The sequence below is a fragment of the Melospiza melodia genome, chromosome Z, assembly GCF_035770615.1.
Source record: "Melospiza melodia melodia isolate bMelMel2 chromosome Z, bMelMel2.pri, whole genome shotgun sequence".
Taxonomy (NCBI): Eukaryota; Metazoa; Chordata; class Aves; order Passeriformes; family Passerellidae; genus Melospiza; species Melospiza melodia.
Genome location: NC_086226.1, coordinates 61,246,407 through 61,267,363, shown reverse-complemented (window position 1 = coordinate 61,267,363; position 20,957 = coordinate 61,246,407). Strand labels below are relative to the sequence as shown.

General features: G+C 45.4%; 1 protein-coding gene across 7 annotated transcripts in view; it reads right to left on the bottom strand.

Moving 5' to 3' along the window:
- PSD3 (pleckstrin and Sec7 domain containing 3) overlaps nucleotides 1–20,957 on the bottom strand; it is a 112,629-nt gene that overhangs the window by 64,953 nt on the left and 26,719 nt on the right. For 3 of the 7 annotated variants that reach the window (XM_063180790.1, XM_063180789.1, XM_063180791.1), the window contains 4 exons: nucleotides 16,791–17,859; nucleotides 14,927–15,307; nucleotides 1,803–2,009; nucleotides 1,617–1,697 (listed from right to left, as the gene is read on the bottom strand). In XM_063180790.1, coding sequence (XP_063036860.1) covers nucleotides 1,617–1,697; nucleotides 1,803–2,009; nucleotides 14,927–15,307; nucleotides 16,791–17,859 — 1,738 coding nt within the window. Of the gene's footprint in view, nucleotides 1–1,616; nucleotides 1,698–1,802; nucleotides 2,010–7,175; nucleotides 7,198–7,991; nucleotides 8,995–11,878; nucleotides 12,425–14,926; nucleotides 15,308–16,790; nucleotides 17,860–20,957 lie in introns of those variants that run through there. The other 4 variants (XM_063180793.1, XM_063180795.1, XM_063180792.1 and 1 more) reach the window with 4 other exon arrangements.

The window sequence follows — 20,957 nt, the reverse complement described above, 5'->3', positions numbered from 1 at the left end:
CCTGAGCAGCCTTAAGTCTGCTCTCCCCATGTCCAGGGCTGGACTCCAGAATGCACACTGAGAGGAGCCAGAGCAGCACCTCCTTCCCTCCTGTCATCCTGCAGAGGCTGCAAGAGATGTACCCAGGAGGTGAATGGGCAACATGAATCCAGGGAGTGGACAGTGAAGGAGCAACCTTTTCCAGGTCTCAGACCTGTATGCTGCAAAACGCCCTCCCATAGCTGGGAGATAGCACAGATCACAGCAGCTGCCCCCAAAATGCTCAATAAACCACAGCTTATCAATGAGCCAACAACAACAGCACTGTTTCCCCTCTCACTCTGCCAAGCATGACGTAGCATGCCTCAGTTTCCTAAGGCTTTGGAATGATTCTTTGTCCCCAGCTGCTGTGGCATGCTTAGGGCATGTAGGTGGCAATTACTGTAGCTACTTTTGAAACCTCAACAACCCCTTGACTTGTTTAAGTCCTACATGAGCCTGGGCACATTTCAGAGAAAGTCCTAACTACTAATATTAACAGGAGATCTACAGGGAGCAGAGGCTTCCTAAATATGTGCCACAAAGCAATTATGTGTTGGATTTCACAATTTAAAAGAAGGGTATATTTAACATCAAGCTTCAGGGGTGCTGAAACCTGGAACAGAGCAACAGACCTCCCACTGCCCAGCAGCTCCCACCCCACGCTGAGCGGGTGCTCCAGCTTGGCTCCACTCCCCCTGCCTCAGGACCAGGTGGTTCATGTTTGTGCAGGCATGTTCCATTTCCACTGCCTTCAGCAGGCAGGACTTGGTGGGTGCCTTTGATCTGCTATGGTCTCATGGCATCAGATCCCCAGAAATGCATTTGCTAAGGGGCTCAGCACATCTTCTAGATTTTCATTAGAAAAAAAATCCCCCTTAAGTAACCTCAGTCAAATGAGTTAAACTCATTTAAATCCCCTTAAACACCAGAACACCAGCAACTCGGCCAACAGGCCGCTGCTACATAAACTTGGTGGTTTGACTTCTGAAAAAAAACCACTGAAAATAAAAATTGTTGAGGTCTGATTCAAGCGTAAAAAGCAAAGAAAATGGAAGGGCTGAGTCGTCAAACACCCATGCCAACAGTTACCAAACTCACTACAGCTTTTTCCACGTAGAAGCTTTTACTATTCTGCACATTCTTGGATTCCTCAGGGAGACACAGAGAGGGGAGCTGCCAAACCACACTAAACCCTGCTCTTAGTGCACTGCAACAAAGTGGGGTAAGCTTCAAAGGCATCAGCCAGAGAGTCTGTGCAGATCAGCTGCAAGAAACACTGTAATTTCTCACTAGCATCTGGCAGACTACAAGTCCCCTGTTTTGCCAGTGACTGGAAACTTTTCTCCAGCATCTCAAGGACCATCCCTAGACAGGTTCACCCAAATATTTCCCCCTCCATGTGGCCACCACTCCAATAGCAATAGAATAGGGTAGCACACGAAGTCAAACAGAAGAGAGAGCTCTGCCCCCAAAATACATCACAGTCCTCTCTTCATCTTCTTACATACGAAAAGGACAATAATGTAAATCAGGACAACACTGCAAACAGCACTGTTACTAAAATAAGAATATGAAGTCCATAAATGGAATTGTACCTGAGTGAACAGTCCAGCGTCATGCCTGTGAAGTCAAAAAATTTAAGATATTCTTCGGCCACAAGCTTGCTGAATTCATTGCTAAAGAAAAGCGAAGAAATATGTAAAGGTTATCATACAAGAGTGAACCCCTCCACAACACATCAATAAGAATGTGGCCAAGCATGTACTCATATCAGTACATACTTTTTACCCAAATGTTTTGCCACATCAGAGCGTTTGAATCTGTCCAGATGGTAGAGGCGCTTAGCCAGGCGCCTGGCTGCTTCCAAATTGCTGCGGCTGCCATTGCTGAGGTCGTGGACAAGGGCTCCAGTGGCATCTTTCTCCTGAAGTTCACTGCTCCCCATCGCTGCACTGGAGTCTAACACCACATTCTGTAGGTCAAGATTGCTGTGAGATTAAAAGAATATGGAAAGAAGAAAAATAAGACAACATTAGACTTTCCTTTTAGAACAGCAGGCAATTAATTGTACAGAGGCAAGATGGCACAATGTAACAAAATCCACTTAATTGAAGAAGCAGTGTCGAACAGGGACATTTACTTAGCAGTCAGCAAAAGTTAAGGGTTTTTAACAAACAGCCAAACAGCCCAAACAACATGGACTTTCCTTCTGACTGTGCTAAGTATCCTCAACTTGGGCTCACTCTTTGCTATTATCAGCCTACAACTGCAACTGCACCAATGCTAGTTGCATTGGTATTTTTTAACACAATTGCCTGCTTGGCTTGAAGAGGCCTCTTTAAAAGCAGGAAATTAACCATTTTCCAGGAGAAATGTAGTGATTGAGCTAGGATGATCAGTTACTCCAAGCTGAGTCAGAACAAGTCCCTTCCTCATTCTTCTCCAGTTGTCCTGGAAACAACCCAATTCCTTAAATCTAAAATAATACCACCAGAACTCTCAGCGGCTTCTGTGTCACCCATGAGCAGCGGACATCCCATGGGAAGGCACTGCTAGAAAAAGCAGGACGCAGAGCAAGGAAACCAGTTTGGATTATGAGACACAAACCACCCATGCCATCCCGGTGAACTCCTTGCTTCCCTCCTGCTCCCTCATGGTGGCAATTATTTCCCTCACCAGCTGCTCAAAGTCAAAATGTTTACCATGGCAATCCCAGGGCACTTCAGATAAATCATGCACTTACAGATTCCTCCCACCTCTAGTACAATAGGAGAGCTCTGGCTGAGCTGTGTGCCTGCTTTGCTTCTCCCACGAAAGAGGCAAGAGCCCGCCGCACCAAAAAGCACACCCCCACATACACACCCCTGCACAAAGGCAGACTTTGAACTTCAGAAGAGCTTTTCTCTGATACTGGTATGAAAATTTTTACAAAATCTCAGCTCTGTGTATGTGTGTGTGTGTGTGTGCGTGCATTTGACAGCATTTCTATTTTTATTCCTAGATTTTTATAGTATATAGAAATTCTTTTCACTAAAATGCCATTTACACGGAGATAATGAATGATCAGCAAGGGTCATGCACAGGACAGATACAACTGGAATGAGTTAAAGATGACTTTGTACACACAGCACTTTAAACAACATACCACAGCTTCACATACCACTGTAATTTTCAGACTTGACAAGCCATGGTTAAAACAACTGATCTCTGTGTTCCAGTAACAATTGTCTAGCCACTTACTCAAATGTCTGCTAGCCACTCATTAATTCCTCAAAGACGAGATTTCATATAAGGTGAGTTAAAAAGAAAAAATTAGGTATTCTGCATGCCACAAATTGTCACCTACTTCCTCATCTCACTTCTCATGCATGGTTTAAGAGAAGGACATGTACAGAACAGAGATTTGCCCATTTTACCTCTGTTTCCATCCTTTCAGTACTTCTACAACATCAGAAATATCACATATTCACCGTGTGGGTACAACTTCTTTATCAAGTATCTGGGGAAAACAGAAATCTAACCAATTCCTGCAAGAACTGGGGATTTGCAATTATTTCAGTGCAAATAAAATGGTGCTATAACAAAAGGGAGTCAGTCTCTACGCTTAGTAGGAAATAAATACTGCGAATACAATTCCAACAACACTGGCCATCAGTTATCCTAGGAAAGAAAAAAAGCCCCTCCTGATATCATTGTTGTGGAAAATGCCTCCTCGGCCCTATCCAAAGACACTAGCAAATGTCTGAAATTCTCTGAATTTGGCCTATACCAAACTTGTGAACAAAGCAAATGACAGAGTACCCTGACTCAAGCCCAGAGCAACACTTTGTCCATTCAAATCAGGCATGACTCATTCCAACCTCCCATCTCTAACAATTGTCAAGAGCAAGGCATACCCAGGTGAGGTAACAAATCTGCAGAGTCTTTAATGTAAAAACGCTGCTTCAAAAGCCATGCCAATTCACAGAGCCTCACCTCACTATATATCACAGTCCTCTTTCACCACTGCTCTTTATTGAAGGTAGTATTTATAGCACTGAAAGATGGCCAAAGCTGACAAGAAACATCTGCACCCTGCTAGCAACTAGTGCACTACGAGATTCAACATTACCACAAACCACCAAACGTTTAGAAAGAAAGGAAGCGCCAGCATCTGCCACTTAGTGAAATTAACAGTACAGCAGCTCCCAACTTCTGCTTTGCCTCTCGGAATCATGGCTGGGATGTGAAGGAGGAACACCCAGCAAGAGGGAGGGTGTGCTCTTTCCCCTGTTTGCCAAAACTAGTCAACAGGGCTGCATAAGAAAAACTATTTTCCAACTTCTCCATTCTAAAGCTCCACACTGACTGAGAGTGCCCATACACACATTGAAGAATAAGGGATACTCCCTTCTGCAATTCTAGTAGTTAATTCTGACAGTTGATCAACTTAGTACAAGGTAAATACTTTTTGTAGTGCAAGAAGTTAAGTACTAAGAGAGTACTTTTTGTACTCACAAAGTACAAGTACAAAAAGGCTGTTAAATACAGGCTGTCGGTAACATAAGCCTTTTGTTCAGGGGAAATGACAGATTCTTAGCAGTAAAGTGAGACTTCAGTTCTCAAGTGGCTTTAGGTAGTTTCAAGACTCAGCGCTCATGTCACTGAGGACTTAGGAAACGCAGATGACCTGTGCATGACTACTGTGCAAGATGCCTTCAGAGCAGGACATTTTAGCAGGGTACAAGTGGTATATACTCAGGAAAAGGCTGACGTCTCTTCTTACTTTCAGCGGTTTCCAGGTCCATCATTTTCCCTTCGTACCTCAGTTTACTAATCTGCTGAATTCAATAATGTTTGCCTCCCTCTGTAAAGTGCTTATAACGAATTCTAATCAAGAGCTAAGAGCAACGAAGGCTGAAAATAGGTCTCTCTTCTGCAGTCTACAGTTTCTATACATAAGAATCCACAGCAGCATTATCATCAAAACAGTGCCAAGAAACAGCTTTGTGATGCAAAGCAAGACTGGACATGGATTTCTCATGCAGCTTTATTCTTTATCACATAAAAATAAGAAACCTCTACTGAAAAACACAGGCTGAAAAATGCAATAGATTGTATTCCCCCTAATCCTAGACTAAAGGCTAAAAGGGATTGTAATGATGTTGCTGGTAATTGCCTGTCCAGCAATAGCTGCTGATTTTTATCTAGAGACACTTACATTAATCTCTGCTATCAGAAAACACAGAAAACAGAAGCTACAAAAGAACTCCAGACCTCTCCAGTATCACAGCACATGAGCTTTGGCCAGCAACCAGGTTTATAGACTGTGGTATTTCTGTCCCCAGCAATGCACTCCTAATGCATCCTTTCTCCTTCTGTCAAAGCATCCGCACACCCACACGGAATGCACAGAGGCTGTGACCACCATATCCAGCAGAAATTACAGGAATTCGATAAGCAGCTGTAGTAAGTGCAATACTTTCTAACAGCTCTCCAACCTCACAGTTAAAACATGTAAGCTGTAGACTCTAAGCTCTGCCAGGCCTTCCAGCTTTCCTGTAATACACCGTAATTGCTAGGTATTTTATACTGTTTTCTTCACTTATTCCATTATACACCAGTTCTACAGTGATTTAGCTCCCAATGCCAAACTATCTCAATCCTGCCATACTCAGAACTCAGCATACTTGATCTGTTGGTGAATATTCTAGATTCACTTACTGCCCGCCTCTCCCATTCCAGGTCCCACCAAAACTGAAACTATACACAGTAATGTTCGAGTGAAGAACGGCTGCAACGTCCAGAAAAAACACAGCAAGACCAGTAACACAATGATAATGATACAGGCACCTCATATCTCAGTGGTCCACCCTCCCAGACAACTAAGGAGGAAACCTCAGTCTGAGTGTGAGTTTATGATGCCTTAAACCTTGGTATGCTCTTCATTTTGTAGCAAATTCATGGAGAAACAAATCTTTGCTTCATCCCAAAGAAAAACCACCTATTAGCATTTTCCTTTACGGAGTAAAGACACTGAGCAATTGGCCCAGCTGCTAACAAAGAAGTGATGTTCAGAGTCGACACTGAGCAGCAGGGTGTGACAATTCAGCCTAAGTGCTGTCCCCATTACAGCCACTCCAGTGATCCCAGCTTGCCACTGCCTTTCACTTTTACCAGACTGATGCACACCATATGCTCTGTGCCACATGGACTCCCCTGGATGCATACATTTCTTCCTCAAGGAACAATAATTCATCTGGAATACATGTCTGGAGGGAGTGCACTGGTTGCACCAATTGCAGGGGAGCTTGCATTAAGACAGAGCTGGAGCCTTCACAGACTTTTTGGAAATAGAGCAGGAGGGAACAGGAGGAAAACCAACTCTTTCTCTCAAATAAATGTGCATACCTTGAACATCAGCTTTACTCCAAGGCAAGCTCTGTCAGGGATTTGCCAGCAAAACACATCAGAGCAAAATGCAGCAATGATTAAAAGTAAGGAAAGGTGGAGAGACATTCTAGCATATTAAAGCTAGGGCCACAACCAATGTTATTTTCAGGGGGTACAGTGTCCACTGGGGAGCCACACTGAAGCTGATAATCACCCACTGCAGGACAGTGTTGGCCCTCTTGTTTTAAATATTTTCACTCCAAGCCTTCTCCTCCCGGTTCTGAAACAGGACAGCATTCCATCCATAACCATCAACTCTGTCCATGAAAAGCATGCTCTAATACTAGTTCAACAGCCTCTCAGAAGGGACAAATCAGAAACAGTCAGGCACCTTCCCCCACTCCTCTGCTCCACCCTCTATGTCCTGCCCTGTGGAAACAAATCCCTGGTCTGCAACCCTTCGGAGAGATGTGGCTGTTCAGTGAATGATATCCTTTCACATTTCAGAGCAGACCAGATATAACCAGTGGCACAGTCTGCACTTGTTTAAAAGGACCTGAAAAGCTGTGCTTGAACAGCCCAGCTCTGAAAGGAGCAGCCCCACTGAAGAAAGTGAAGAAATCCCGGTAGCAGTGGGATGCGATGACTCAGTTCCTGCTACAAATGACCCGACCACACAAACGGGTTGGGAACTGCTGTGCTGCAGTTTTGCTGCAGCTCCAAACCAGCTTCTTCAGGGTCAAGAGAGAGTGAGCACAAAAGCACTTCAAGCAATGATTTACCTTGCCAGTTACCTTCAGCTCCAGGGCTCGTCCAAGATAGGTCATAGGAAGGAGAGAAAAATAATAAAAAAATAAAAATAATGGCCTTTCCTAGCAGATGACTCAGTGTGCTATTTTACTCCAAATGGTTTAATCAGCTTTGAAGTCCTACGTATGGATTCTCTTCAAAGACATGCTTTGATGTAGATCCCCCTTTGAGGACTGACACAGCTGCACTTTGCTGCAACACAATTCAGTGGGTGTCTCACAAGCACAGCATCAGCCAGGACACACAAAGCAAGGACGATGTCCATAAGCCAGAGTAACCACCAAGCATCTACTAAAAAGTACCTCAACCTTGTCACATCACAGGGAGAGGAGCAAAGTTAAAAGTAACAATCCCTATAATCCCCTATTGGTTATCGATAAAATACATATGCAAAGTCAATTTCACAGGCTGAAATGCATGCTGCTTCTCAAAAATAACCTCTTCTTTCCTGTAATAATTTGTTTCTTTCATTAAAATAATTCCTACTGATTGTAAAAAAGGGAGCTAGCAGCTAAAGCATTCAGAAAACACCATTTCTGTAGGCTTGTGTACAGCAAATGCAATTGTCATTACAAGATCACAGCATTAGAACAAGAAGTCTACCACATGCAGGGACAGGATTGCAGCCCTTCCAAGAGACAGCACGTACTTTATTACACAGACATGCTGGCCCACTGCCACCTGAAGTACAAATGTCTTGCTAAAAATACTTCAGGTTTGATTCCATTTTCACCTTAGGCTTCATACATCACTATGGCAAGGGTCAGTGCTTGCAAAGGGACACTCACCACATTAATGTGTCACCATGTCTAGAAAGTGAAAAACTGGTCCTCATCACAGGGGATATCCAAAGGCTCCTCCCTGCAATGGATATTTCTGACATGCAGAGACACATAGACTGGTCTCTTGAAAGCATTAGGATTGTCCCATACGCAGAATCTGATCCACCTGCCCCAACAAAAATAAAAAACAGACCCAACAAATGCACTGCATACCTATGACCTTGCTGAGAAAACACTCAGCCCCTACACATTTCAGGAACCCTCAGGCTCTCCCATCAGAGCCCACCCGCTCCAGGTATCAAGAGCCACTATCCCTGTGTTCAGCACCCACATGACCCTCCTTCCCTATAATGCTCCTGCTGGGTCCTCCAGGATAGGACCAAAACTGGGAAGACATCAGAGGACTTTCCCCCCCACCCCCATGCTTGGGCTTGGTTTAACTGTTGCGAGACTGGCTCAGGAAAAGTGCATTAACCACGGAGCTGGTCCAGCTGGTCCTCCCTGGCAGGGAGCAAAACAGACGCATAAAAATACCTGTGTTTACACCTTTCAGTTCAGACTTCCCTGCAAATGTGCAGATGAAGCACTTGAGCACTGGCACTAGTATCACACAGGAGCTTTATACGGAAACCATGCAGCAAAATGAAACATCTGTCCTCAAAAAGAACAGTGAATAAAGAAAAAGACAACAAAGAAAAAACAACCACTAACCAACCCACAGCTGACCCAGCTATGTTAGCAGGGAGTCTGCATGCTCTGTGTGCCCTGTTCTTCTCCACCGCTGCTCCAGCATCACATCCAAAGACATGCATGCCTCTCTACGCCGTCCTACCAGCTGCCAGCCTCCGTCTCTCCCTACCCCAGCACACACACACAGAAAGAAGAGACTTAACTGGCAATAATGTGGAGAGGGTCTTGACTACCAGCCAGCTGTGGCTAATAGATGAGATGGCAAGGCTGCACTTCGGGACCAGATCAGAGCTGGCAGAGACACCTCGGTTTATGTGAATCAAGCCTTCCTGACCGAAATGGCTTTGACTTTAATGGAGAGGTGCCAACAGATGCCAGCTTAAAGGCTGAGCTGCTGACAGCTCTATACTGAGGCGCTTTGTATAGAAAACTGATCAGCTGCTCCACTTTGTTTTTTTTTTTTCTTTTTCTCTTCTGTCTCTGTCAGCTCCCGGATTTTTGTTGTGTTTGTTTTATTTTCAGAGGAGGCTGGGAACTGAAGAGGCGAAAAGTCAGCAGCCCTTTTTTTCCGTGAAACAACAGTTTATTTAGGAACTAGAAGGAGCTTTACAAACGCTCACTAAACTGCTGCTCCAAGGACCTCATTAGCCAGAGTAAAGGCAAACTCTGTAAAGCGTATCTCCAGAGCCTTGATAAAGTGATGACACTTTCCTGGAGGGAAGATCAAGGTGAACAGTGTAGCACAACATTTTAGAAGTTACTAGGCTGTGAAATAACAAGGCAAATCCTCAGCTGTAAAAATGCCAGTGGTGTCAGAAATTTACCCTATGAACTGTGCCACTTCATCTTTACCTGGATTCAACGTACACCTGTGCCAGCATACTGTGGTTAGCAGTGGCCCAACAACTGACAGGGGCATTAGCCCATGTGGCTAATGTAGAGCCCAGCAAATGAACTCCAATGCTTGCTTGCCTGCTCAACAGCTGGAAATGCATTTGATGCATTTGCTTTTCTAGGACAATAACCAACACCATCCCTCTGAATAACTTTCCTTATGTTGGGCATATGATTGTCAGCAAATATGAAGTACCATGTTCTCACTGACCTATGTCTCCTAGATTCCAGAGTTTGCCATGAACTGAGGCATGTCTGAAGGTGAAAAAACATCCACTCAGAAAAACAGGGATCTCAGCAGATTTCACACTAAATGAAAAAATTCAACTGGGTCTCAAAGTGAATCCTCAAAGTGAAAAAAATTCTACTACACCTCCATCAGAAAGACTAATAAAATGTATGTATAAAGGTTACATATTAATTCCCAAGTACTGAGTCTTGTGACCACATTGAAAAATCAAATAAAAGCTATGTTGGACAAAAATACCAGTGTACAATCTGAAAACGAAAATTTTAACTGGCGTGCAGTATTCATAAACTGGGAAGAGACTTAGAGAATTGACTCGGAGAGAGGAATCAAAACTGAATTTATTTGTCAACAAAGTTTATTGTCTTAAAGAAGGAATAAGCAGAGAGCCAAGTAAGAAACTGCTGGAAATTACCTATACACAGAAGAAAAATATCCACCATGGGAACTACTACAAGAGGCCCCAACAATTGAAAGTAACCTGGTACCCATGGGAATTTCAGGCTACATTCTTGTGAATTTATTTTGAGAATTGCCAGATTGCTTTAGGGAGTTTGTTTTCTTCCCCTCTTGAATACATATGCAACTAAATTTGTGTTTGCATCTCTAGGAAAAAAAAAAATAACAGGACTTGCAGAATTTGCTGAGCACCAGCAGTTCTTTGAAGATGATGACAGGTGGCAAATATTTAGCATTTTTGAGGATTAGAAGTTGCAATACAGATTTTTTATTTTCTCTCTGGATTTACAAAAAATCTTGGGCAATGTCCTGCCAACAGAAACAATACTTCCCAAGACAACAGGAAAAGGCACTTATGGCAGGGAAAAAAAATGCCCTAAGTTTTTTGTTGTTGTTTTGTGAGCTTTTAAAAATTTATTCTGCCTCTAGCAGAAGGGAGAGGGAATGCAAAACTGCTGTTAAGTGTGCAGTATAAGAAAACACTAAAAAGAAGTCTAGTCCATAAAGTCTGGAAGTATAGAGATCATCACAGAGATAATTTTACACTTCGCATTTAGTCACACAGATGCTTTGTCTCTGATATACATAGAAAAAATAACTCCTTTTCCCCTCAGGTATATCCTACTGCTTTGGAAAGTAAGATATACTTATTTTACCCACTCTTTATCCAAGTCACCTCACTCTGACTTGGATCACCCATTTCAACCAATTTGCAAATGATTACACCTAGTCCAGGCAACGCAAACTCAGACTCAGTGACTTAGTAGCAGCTTGCAAACAAACAGTTTTCCTTACTGCCTCTGAAAGACTTAACTCCCAGATAGGAAGGCTGAGCCTCGATGGCCTTAACACAGCCCACTGGCATGGGAAGGGAGGAGTACAGCACCTGGAGCATGGGTGTGGCAGTGACGACTGCATGCCTCTGTAAGGATAACAGAGAGACAAGGGCACCAAACACGCTCCAAATGCAACGTCCTTTTTGAGATTACAAAGCTTCACTACACTGGCAGCCTGTGGCTCAGCCTATTTCATGAGGATCCCATGGTGCTCACACACGCAGCAAGGCTGTCGCTCAGCTCTGAAACCTCACACACCACCCCTCCTCCGTGTGTTCTCCGAACCCCCTCCTGTGGAAATTCAAGGCTACTTCAGGCTGCAGAAATTTTTTTCCCCCTCAGAGGGCTAATCACTACAAAATGACAGAATATTTTGAGTTGCAAGGGACACAAAAGGATCATCGACTCCAACTGTTAAGTGAACAGCCCACACAGAGATCAAACCCGCAACTTTGGCATTATTAGCACCATGTTCTAACCAACTGAGCTTATCTCAGAGAACTGAAAGAGAATAAACTCCACCCCAAAGATACAAAGAGTCCCAAAAGAAGGCAAGCTGCACACCCTTCTCCCTCAACCATCACTCCTCCGCTGGCCAGGCACAAAGGGTATCTAAGCTACGCCAGGAAAGGGCTACTTGCAAAAGTAAGCCTGCCCGCTCTGCAGGAAGACCCAGGGGCTGCTGACAATCCCCCTACCCTAAGGAAGTATGGCAGGTGGCTGTCTAAAGCAGGCAGGTCCATCATACAGCTCTTGCCAAGACTTACTGTTTTTAACCACGGCCAGCAGCTGACAGGGAGGACAACAGGAATGAAATCTTCAGACACCTAGGAGCTCATAGGATCTTGTAGCCTGCAAGCCTCTAATAATTTTTTTCCTCTTTTTTTTTCAGTCTGAAGGCATGTGACCGGCCCTCACATACCAGAGTTGACCCCTCCCAAAGCCAGCAATTTCCTAAGAGCAGAGAAGGATGTTACCCTCCCGCTTATTCATTACAAGGCCAGGTCATTCTTTATCCTTACGCATCAAAAGCTCACTCTCTGTGTGAGGTATACTCTGGATCCCTCCGGACAGGTGCCGAAGGAGCTACGGTGCTCAGCTACTTAAAAGGGGGGCATGACCACGGGAGCCCCGGCTCCTCTCTTCCCAACTCGCACACGGCTTTCAGTTTCCAGGTGAAAAACTACCAGCTCTTTGCTCTCAAGTCGGCCATCCCCTTGTGCTCTGGGCCAGGAAGAACTGCTCGTGTTTCACACTGCTCTCCCAGTTAACTAGTGCTGGTACATGGGAGCATGCTCCCTCCCAGCCACTTTTTTTATTGCCGAAATACCACGGCACAAGGCACGGCTGAGATTTTGGTTTCGGTTTTTTGCTCCCTCGGGTTGGCAGTACCGTTTCCGGAAAAGGCGAGGGGTCTCATGCTCCTTGCTGTCCCGCACTGCCACACTACCCTGCTCCCAAATCCCCAGCACCCGAAATGCCCCCGCTTCCCTTTTCACTTGCCAGTATCCACATGCCGAGGCCCCACAGCAACCCACCCCCCCCTCTGGGAGGGGCTTCTCCCGCCGCTCTCCTCCAGGCGGGGGGCGGCGGGAGCGGGGAGCCCCGGCGGGGCCGGGCACGGCGGGCCGAGGGCTTGCCTCCCCCCGCCCTCCTCCTCCGGCAGGGCTGGACCACTGCGGAGGGTGCCCCCGCTCCTCTGCAGCGCCAGGCAGGCACTACGCGTGAGGAACTGCAGCCTCAAGCACAACCTACGGCACTGTAGGAAACGAGAGCTTCAGCAGCAGGCACAGGCAGACTTAGGTAAACCTAAATCTCGGATTGCTTCAGGCAACACAACCGCGCGTTCAAACTCCGTGAGCCGCCAGGGCTTAGGAGAGGAGGCTATTTCTGGTTCACCTGAGCATCACCATGACACACCGCCTTGACCCCTCTGCGATAAACCTCCCGCTGCCCCCAGCACGCAAACACTGCTTCTCACCCATGAGCTCTTAACACCGTGATTCCCCACTGGCTACAACAAAGTAGTACTCACGACCTGTCAGTCGCCTGTCAGTCACCACACAACATACACGCCTGGTGCAATACAACATGATATTGGAATACCAAAGGAGAAAGGGTGGTGTTAGCTGTGAGATTATTGTTGGGAGGATTACTCTGTTGGGCATACTCGTGGCTAGCTATCTTGCTGTGGTGGCATTCTCTACTGGCATCTACCTTAGGTGAGCCCTTGAGACTGATTCCTGAACAAACTAGGAATACTCTTTTTTTTTTTTCTTCTCTGTTTTTTTTTTTTGTTTTGTTTTAATTGAGGAAAAAAGTATTTTAAACATCTATTGCTAGTTTATCAGCATGGCTGCAAATCTAAACTAAAATTAACTCCAAGTGAAATCCACACTAGGCAGGCACCTGATGTGACTCATCTAAGCACACCTTGTCTTTGCCATAATTTCTATCCTGATGAGCCAATGTAGGCCTTACTTGACAGTATCTTTTAAATATTAGATTCTGCAACTATAGGGTAACAGAATCAGGATCTGAATGTGTGCTTGCTCTCCCCTGTCCAGTTTTGTCAGCCTTTGGTTTTGCTGTAAGTAAGGAGCTGCAAGTCTCAGGACTGACCTCAATTTCTGGTTCCATACAGGTTATTGCAGATTAGCAGTCACTTATTACCTATTGGCAGGCACTATGCATGCACAAGATTTAAATACCTGTCTTACTGTCTGATTGAGGGAAAAATATTTTAAACTCGTAACATCCTTCTGCCTGCTGTTTTAAGAGCAAACTGTACCTTAATCCATAAAGCTAGCAAAACTACTTCTGCTCGAAAGACTTCTTTCATTTTAGCACAAAAGAAATAAAACAGATAAAAGATCTCCCACCTTTACTCCCAGGAAAGCTCTAACTAGACTAGTCGAATCGAAGGGAATAGTCCTAGGACTCTTAGATAACATCCTGTCTCTGGAGGATGAAGACCAGAGGCATCTTTGTCACTCACAAGATCCTTCACCACTTTGCAGGCATGTTCATCCTCACCACTCTTAATTCAACCTCCCACTTTGTCTGTGTCTGCCTTTCACTGTCCCCACTCTCTTTGACAGCACACTATAAGAGAAGTTTGCACATAGAGTGATTTTCTACAAGTGTACAGTATTTTCTGACCACTCAGCCTAGTTTTTACTTCTCACATGACTCTTTCTTTTAATAGGCTTTCTCACCTCTCCTTTTACCTAAGCAAAAATTATTAACGTTTTTGCAATGCTCACTCCTCTTTCAGAAAGTGCAGAGACAAAAGAAGCAGCTAACCTGTGAAGGTGGGAGCAAAATCTCATCCCAGCAGAAGTAATGTTCTAAACTCCCACTGGCCTCAAGAGAGGAAACACTGTGACAAAAGACACATCTTTAACATCCAGATCACAAACTGCATTTGGACAACTCATTTGTGCACACAAATTGTTACCACTCCTAAAGTTGCTGCCAATAAATTCAGGTAGGAACTGTAGCTGAACAAGGTTCATTTGTAACGATAACTAACTCCTTCAGAAACAGGTCCCAGAGATGTGATAATACCAGACAGACTTTTATCAACACATCAGCATTGCCTAATAAACCTTCCTAATGTATATTTGTCACTCTTCTTATGAATGGCAGCTTTGGATGGCTCATTTCTCTCCTGCAGTCACCCTGGAAATTACTCTCTGTAGAAAAGTAGAAGTGTTAAAAGAGGCAAAATACACTCTGTGACAGTACACTGAAGCAAAGAGAGGCTGGGGAAAAATCAACAGGCACACAGAAAGCTCACCCACTACTTTTACCTTTCCAGATGAGGGACTTCTGTGACATCTCCTTTGAAGAGTGTTTCGCCTACATCCCTGAAGCCATTGGCGATGCCTTCACCACATCCCTTCACCTCCCTGTCAGGGACATCTGTCTGCCCCACGGCTGATGTCCTATCTAAGAACTGTCCACCCTCCTTCATGCGCTGCTGGATCATGGGAGTGAGTGGCATCTCAAAGCTGAAGTAGCTATCGGGTTCCGAGTACAATGTCTCCAGAGATTCTGCACTGTAGTACAAAGATGCATTGTCTAGGATGTTTTCAAACTGTGAGCTGTACAGATCAGTGGAGACGTCAGAGTGCCTCTGCCCAAGGAAATCTTCATATCCTCCTGTGGTGGCTTCCCGCTCCTCCACCATCCTGAAAATTAACCAGAAACAGCTCATTTCAGTTTGGGGGCAAGGTTTAGACTTTGGGCAACTGTTCTCACTTTCCGCCTTTCTGAGCAGAAAGGTCAATGCAGCTTTATGCAAGAGAGGGCACTGCAGGTAAAATGCTGGTTTCTCCCTGCACTACCTCTCTTTATGACTGGCATCATCTCCCTCTCCAGGGACATAGAAAGAAACAATTTTCTGGGTAAAAGAAGAGGGCTGGGAGACATCCTAGTATTGTCTAACAGATCAGCTGCCTACGTGCAAAAGAGAAAAGCACACACAATGCGTAAGATCTATGCTAGCACCAGTGCCAAGCCAGAGGCTGCACATGTTGGAGATGTGTATCCCAATGGAGTCTCTGCCCCTGAAGGATAATTTGCTATCCCTGCAGTCCCAGGACTGGGGTCTTCAGCAAAAAGCTGAAGGAAATCACTCCAAAATGCAAAGGGAAGCACATGCAATTAAAAATATGGAGTCTGGGGAACTAGATTTGAAGGGAGAAGACTCAGCCTGCTTTCTGATGCAAGGAAAGGTATACCATCCCCCTGAACAGTTTTTTCTCTGATGCACCAAATACTGTGGGGCTCCTCAACATGCCAGAGGTTAGAGTAGCCAGCCCAAGTAATCCCCTGCACTGGCAAAACTCCACAGATACAGAGGTACAGAGGCAGGAAAGCCTCCCTTGTAGAGATGTTGTCTCATCAGCACACAACTCTCCAGGTGAAAGTGGGCATGGTTTGCTCAGAGCGCACCAGTGGAACCCTCTGTTTTGTCAGAGATGTGCATCAGGAAAGAAAAACAAGCAAATGAGGATGCAAAGCAGCCCGCCATTCTTGCAATATGTACTGCTAAAATGATATAAACACAGATAGATAGATAGATAGATAGATAGATAGATAGATAGATAGATAGATAGATAGATAGATAGATAGACAGATAGATACTATCTGTCTCTCAGACAGATAATATAGAAAGCACATATTGTAACATTTATCCTCTTATTCTCTACATGTCCCTGGATAAAATGTCTTTATTATCCAACCATTCAGAGGTTGTCACACTGTTTTTGCACAAACTCTGAATGAAACAAGAAAATCTGTTCAAGTACGTGTGGCCAGGCTTGTATGCCAACTGTATTTAATTACATGGCATGTCCAGATCTCAATTACACCTGCTACAGATGCTTCATCACACAGACATCACTGCGCAAACGAAAGACTTCTTATCTTTACGTTCCAAAACCTGAGATGGACTGCAAACTTCAGTAAGATGGTATGAAGTGGCTTCAGTACCAACTTCAGGCACTAGCCAACCACCAACCATGTAAACCAGTACTGTAAACACCAGACCACAGACAGCAGGCAAATATTTGCTGCTTCTTATTAGCTCCTAAGCAGGTAGGCACAAGCCACATGCCTAGACAAGAGAACCCCTGCCTGACCCCTGCTCCCCTCTTAGCACCAGCTCACCTGCCCTGGCCTCTTGCAAGCATAGCCATCTCCTCCTCATCACAGTTCTTCCTCTCCTTCACAGAAACTTCATCCTTCCTGCCTTCTTCGAGCAGTGGTAGAGGAGTGGCTCCAGAAGCAGCAGGTTCCAGCCTCGTGTCTTCACAGACCTCACTCCATGCACTGTCTGGCAAGGAAAGCAAGGCTGGGGAGATCATTGGTGACACAGGGTGGCTGGATGTTTTGGACAATGCCTTCCTCTCCACAGACACAGAGTCCAGCAGTGAGTGCTTCTTTCTTCTCTGCTCCTCAGCTTTTTGCAGCCATAAGATCTCCACACCTTGAAATTCTACATGTTTACTCACAGCTGCCTCTTTAGCAAGCCTTCTCTCGGTACCTGTTTGCATTTTGCCTTGACTGTACTCTGAAAACTCCTCAAAACGTGTCCCCCTCTCCAGTCTGCTGACTGTTTCCAGGTTTGTCACAGATGGCTTGTGACAGCTTGGTTCCTGAGCTCTGTGGACCTCCTCTGCTTTATTACTTATGGCTTGTGAAGATTCAGACTGCTTTTCTCCAGCCCGTACTGAAGCCAGATCTTTCTTTATGATCAAATACTTTTTTTCCTCAGCTGTTCCTTCAGATGGAAGAAGCATGTCTGAGAGTTTTTCTTGGCCTGCTGGAACTGGCTCTCTGGCTGCCGGCACATTTTGGCTGCCAATAACACTCTTTTTTTCCATTTGCGTCTCTGAATCGAGAGAAGTATTTGCTCTTTCTTGCACCTTTGTTGCTTCTAGCTGTCGAGAGATTTTCATGATCTCTGGCAGATTACCTGTGGGTTGCAAACCTTTTTCTGGGGTGTGAAGCTGCACTGCCCCTGCATCAGGCCTCAAATTACCAGCAGGAGCTGCACACTGAGTAGTAGGCCTGACACGTTGGGGACTGTCTCGTCTTTCTGGACTGCGTGTCACAGGCTCAGCCTGGCACGTCGATGGAGCCGATGGTCCTTGTCTGCTCGACTCTGCAGTGCCATACTCTGGAAATTCATTGATGATGGTATGAGGAGGCAAACTGCTGCTTCCACGGCCACTACCTGCAAAGTAAAAGGAGAGAGACCCTGGATTTATCTACCACATGCACAAAGCAAAGAGTCTGATCTCTCTCCCTGGCCTGCTCCTAACAGAGCAACAAGGCTCTCCCCTGCAGGGTAAATACTTCAGTTTAATTCACTTCTGCTCTCACACTGCAGTTATCCAAAGCTGGTCCTTTTACACAGGAGTTTTTGGGCGGCCCTACTTTGGGAGTCTGCACTACAGAGGAAGGAATGCCAGAAATGTCTGCTACACTTCGCAAAAGGTCCCAAGGGCACGTGAACAGTCTGAGGCCTCAGGCCAGGCCACAGGCCAGGCCACAGGCCCAAGAAAGCAGAGATTCAGATGTCTGACATTCATCCACAGCATGCACCACCCATGATGGTTTTACTTAAAAAAGACACTACACATGACGGCTTGTTGCTTTCAGGTAATTTGCACTTGTAAAGGTGAAATACTGGAAAGATAATCAGCCACACCTCTTATGTTCTACAGCCTTAGCAAAACTAATTTGCTAAATTACAAAGTAATTAATGAGCAATTAAACTTTCTGCCAGCATTACCCTCTTCCTTTAACAGCTCAGGTAGCTGAAGGTCGTGTTGCAGTGATGGATACCCAGCAATGCACATTTCCTACTGCAACAAGTACACTGCTGCAGAAAAACCTTGATACCCCTCCCTTCCTTGTGCTTTTCCAACTGATGTAAACAAAGAAGAAGCAAAAATGGGTGGTCCCATTTTCCAAGCGCCAAGCACTCAGTAGCTCCCATTGTTTCGAGGTAACAGAGAACCATCTGTCCAAAGGGACCTCAGGGATCACATAATGACAGATAATTGCCCACCTTATATCACAGCTCAAGGCGGAACTGAGCTCTTGGGGGAAAAAACCCCAAAACAACAATTAAAAAGCCAACCATCAACAGCTGCATTTGTCCCACTCCTGCAGGGAAAAAAACCAAAACCAAAAACAAAACAGAAACAAAACAAACAAAAAAAAAAAAAAACAAACACAAAAAAACCCCCCACCAACAACAACGAAAAAAACCAAACTGGCCTGGAGTATAAAAGTGGTTTAAATCAAACTGAAGGGTGGCCAGACCCAAACATCTACTTTGAAAAGCATCAGAGGTGACAGCTCTGAAACCAGACACCAACTTGAATTTAAATGGTTTGGTCCCAAGGTGCACCTCTAGGTGCTGCACTGCAAACTAATCCCCATTTCTGCTCCAAGTAGGCCGGCCAAGGTCTGTTTCTGAGGCAGAAGCCATGTAGCTGTGGTTAATGACAGGCTGAGTTCAAAGTGAAAGAGAGGATAATCTAACACAAGTTCAGAACTGCATTAATATGGCTGTCTATGTGCCAGTGGCTTGTTAAGGTAAGCAGAAGCTCACACCTGCCAGTATATCCCAGTATATCTAGCCACAGGGAAAATACCACACACTGGGCGTGGTGCACGATCAAACTGACAGTCTTGGACTCTGCCAAGCCTCAGAATCTTCCCCAGTGGGTTCTCCAAATGTCTCCATGCCATTTACTTAATCACTATATGATAAAAATTCAGCTTCATCCAGACGATTTGGTTGCTGTCCAGGACAGTGACTGGATAAAGCAGGGACCTTTTCTTTGCTGCAAGGTCCCAGGGAGCCGTAAGGAGCAAGGATGCCCTGTCCACAATTGCATCACCAGCCCATGTTCATGGCAAGGTTTCCAAAACACAGGTGTAGGAGCACCCACGGTGCTTTTCCTTAGTGTCTGAACCAGCAGACAGTCTCCTTTGCACACAACTCAACCACACAGTGCTTGTGTGCATCTCAAACCATACTTTCCATGGCACAAACACTAGGCTGACACTGTGGGACACTTTCACCAGGACAGACTCACATATGACAGTGATGCGCTGTGGTTACAATGTCCTTACACCTGCAACAGAAAAACTCCAGGCGAGCAACCCCAAGCGGCTTTCTCACCCCACAATCCTTCTGTAATGCAGAAGATTTAGTGCTTGCTGCTCTCTCAGCACGGTCTAGAGGAGGGATTTCTTAGGAGAGGACTAATAGGGAGCGTGTCATTATAGATGCTAACATAAACCCTTCTTGGTGGACATATCCACCCACAAGCAATGCTTAGTGCGTGCCCTCAGCATTGTGGGACAGCACTTGGCCAGGCCACTGCCCAGGCCGCACACTCTGACTGTACTGCATGAAGAAAGGGAATACATAGCGCTCTAAGAGCTGGGACCCCCCAGGCCTCACTCCAATCCACACATCCCGCCTTGTTGGAAAGAAGCCTGGAGCTTCAGCCCTGGCCTCCTGTGGGGCTGGGATGTAGCCAATGTGCTCCGGAGGCCAAGCCCTAACAAGGCTCCACACACAGATCCTGCCAAGGGGCCAGGCTCGTCTCTGCTAATTGCTATCTTAGCTTCTGAACCAACACGAGGGAAACAGAGGGGGCCTTATTTCTTGTGGTGAATGCTAAATGCTCTGCTGCGCGTCCCCATCTGCCACTGACAGCCACTGCCGATGGTGGAAAGAAATCTTGAGCAAGTTTCTGATTTACTTCTCCTCCTGAACTTCACAGTCTGGCAAGCCCATCAGACTCCAGAAGAGGTACACATACAGAGCACATACCTGTACACGTAGGCACAGAGAGGTGTCCAAAGGGAGAGAGAGTACTTAGATGTACTCCCCTCTGCCACACCTGCAGGCTGTGCTCCATCTGAGCAAGAGAGTAATGCTATCACAGTAGAAATGTAATGCCTTTTCTGAAATGACATGTCAGCAGCTGTCCTCTGGACAGACTGCTGCTGCTTCTGTCACTGCTGTATGCAAGTACAAGTCAGTGGGATTCTTGCCTTTCATGCAGGAATATTGCCTAATTCTCTGTATGATTGAAAAAACTTCCTGTATGACATCAAAGCAGGGTTCTGTCACCATTATGTTAGGTACCACCATGCACATGACTGCCAAGGTCTCTATTTCATGAAGTAAACCATGACCAATCCACCACTCTCTCCCAAAACTGCAAAACCTTCCCCTTTCCTCAGAGAGCTATTTCAGTTACAAGAGCTTAGGGGAGCTTGAGCTCTTTAAGGGAAACTCCT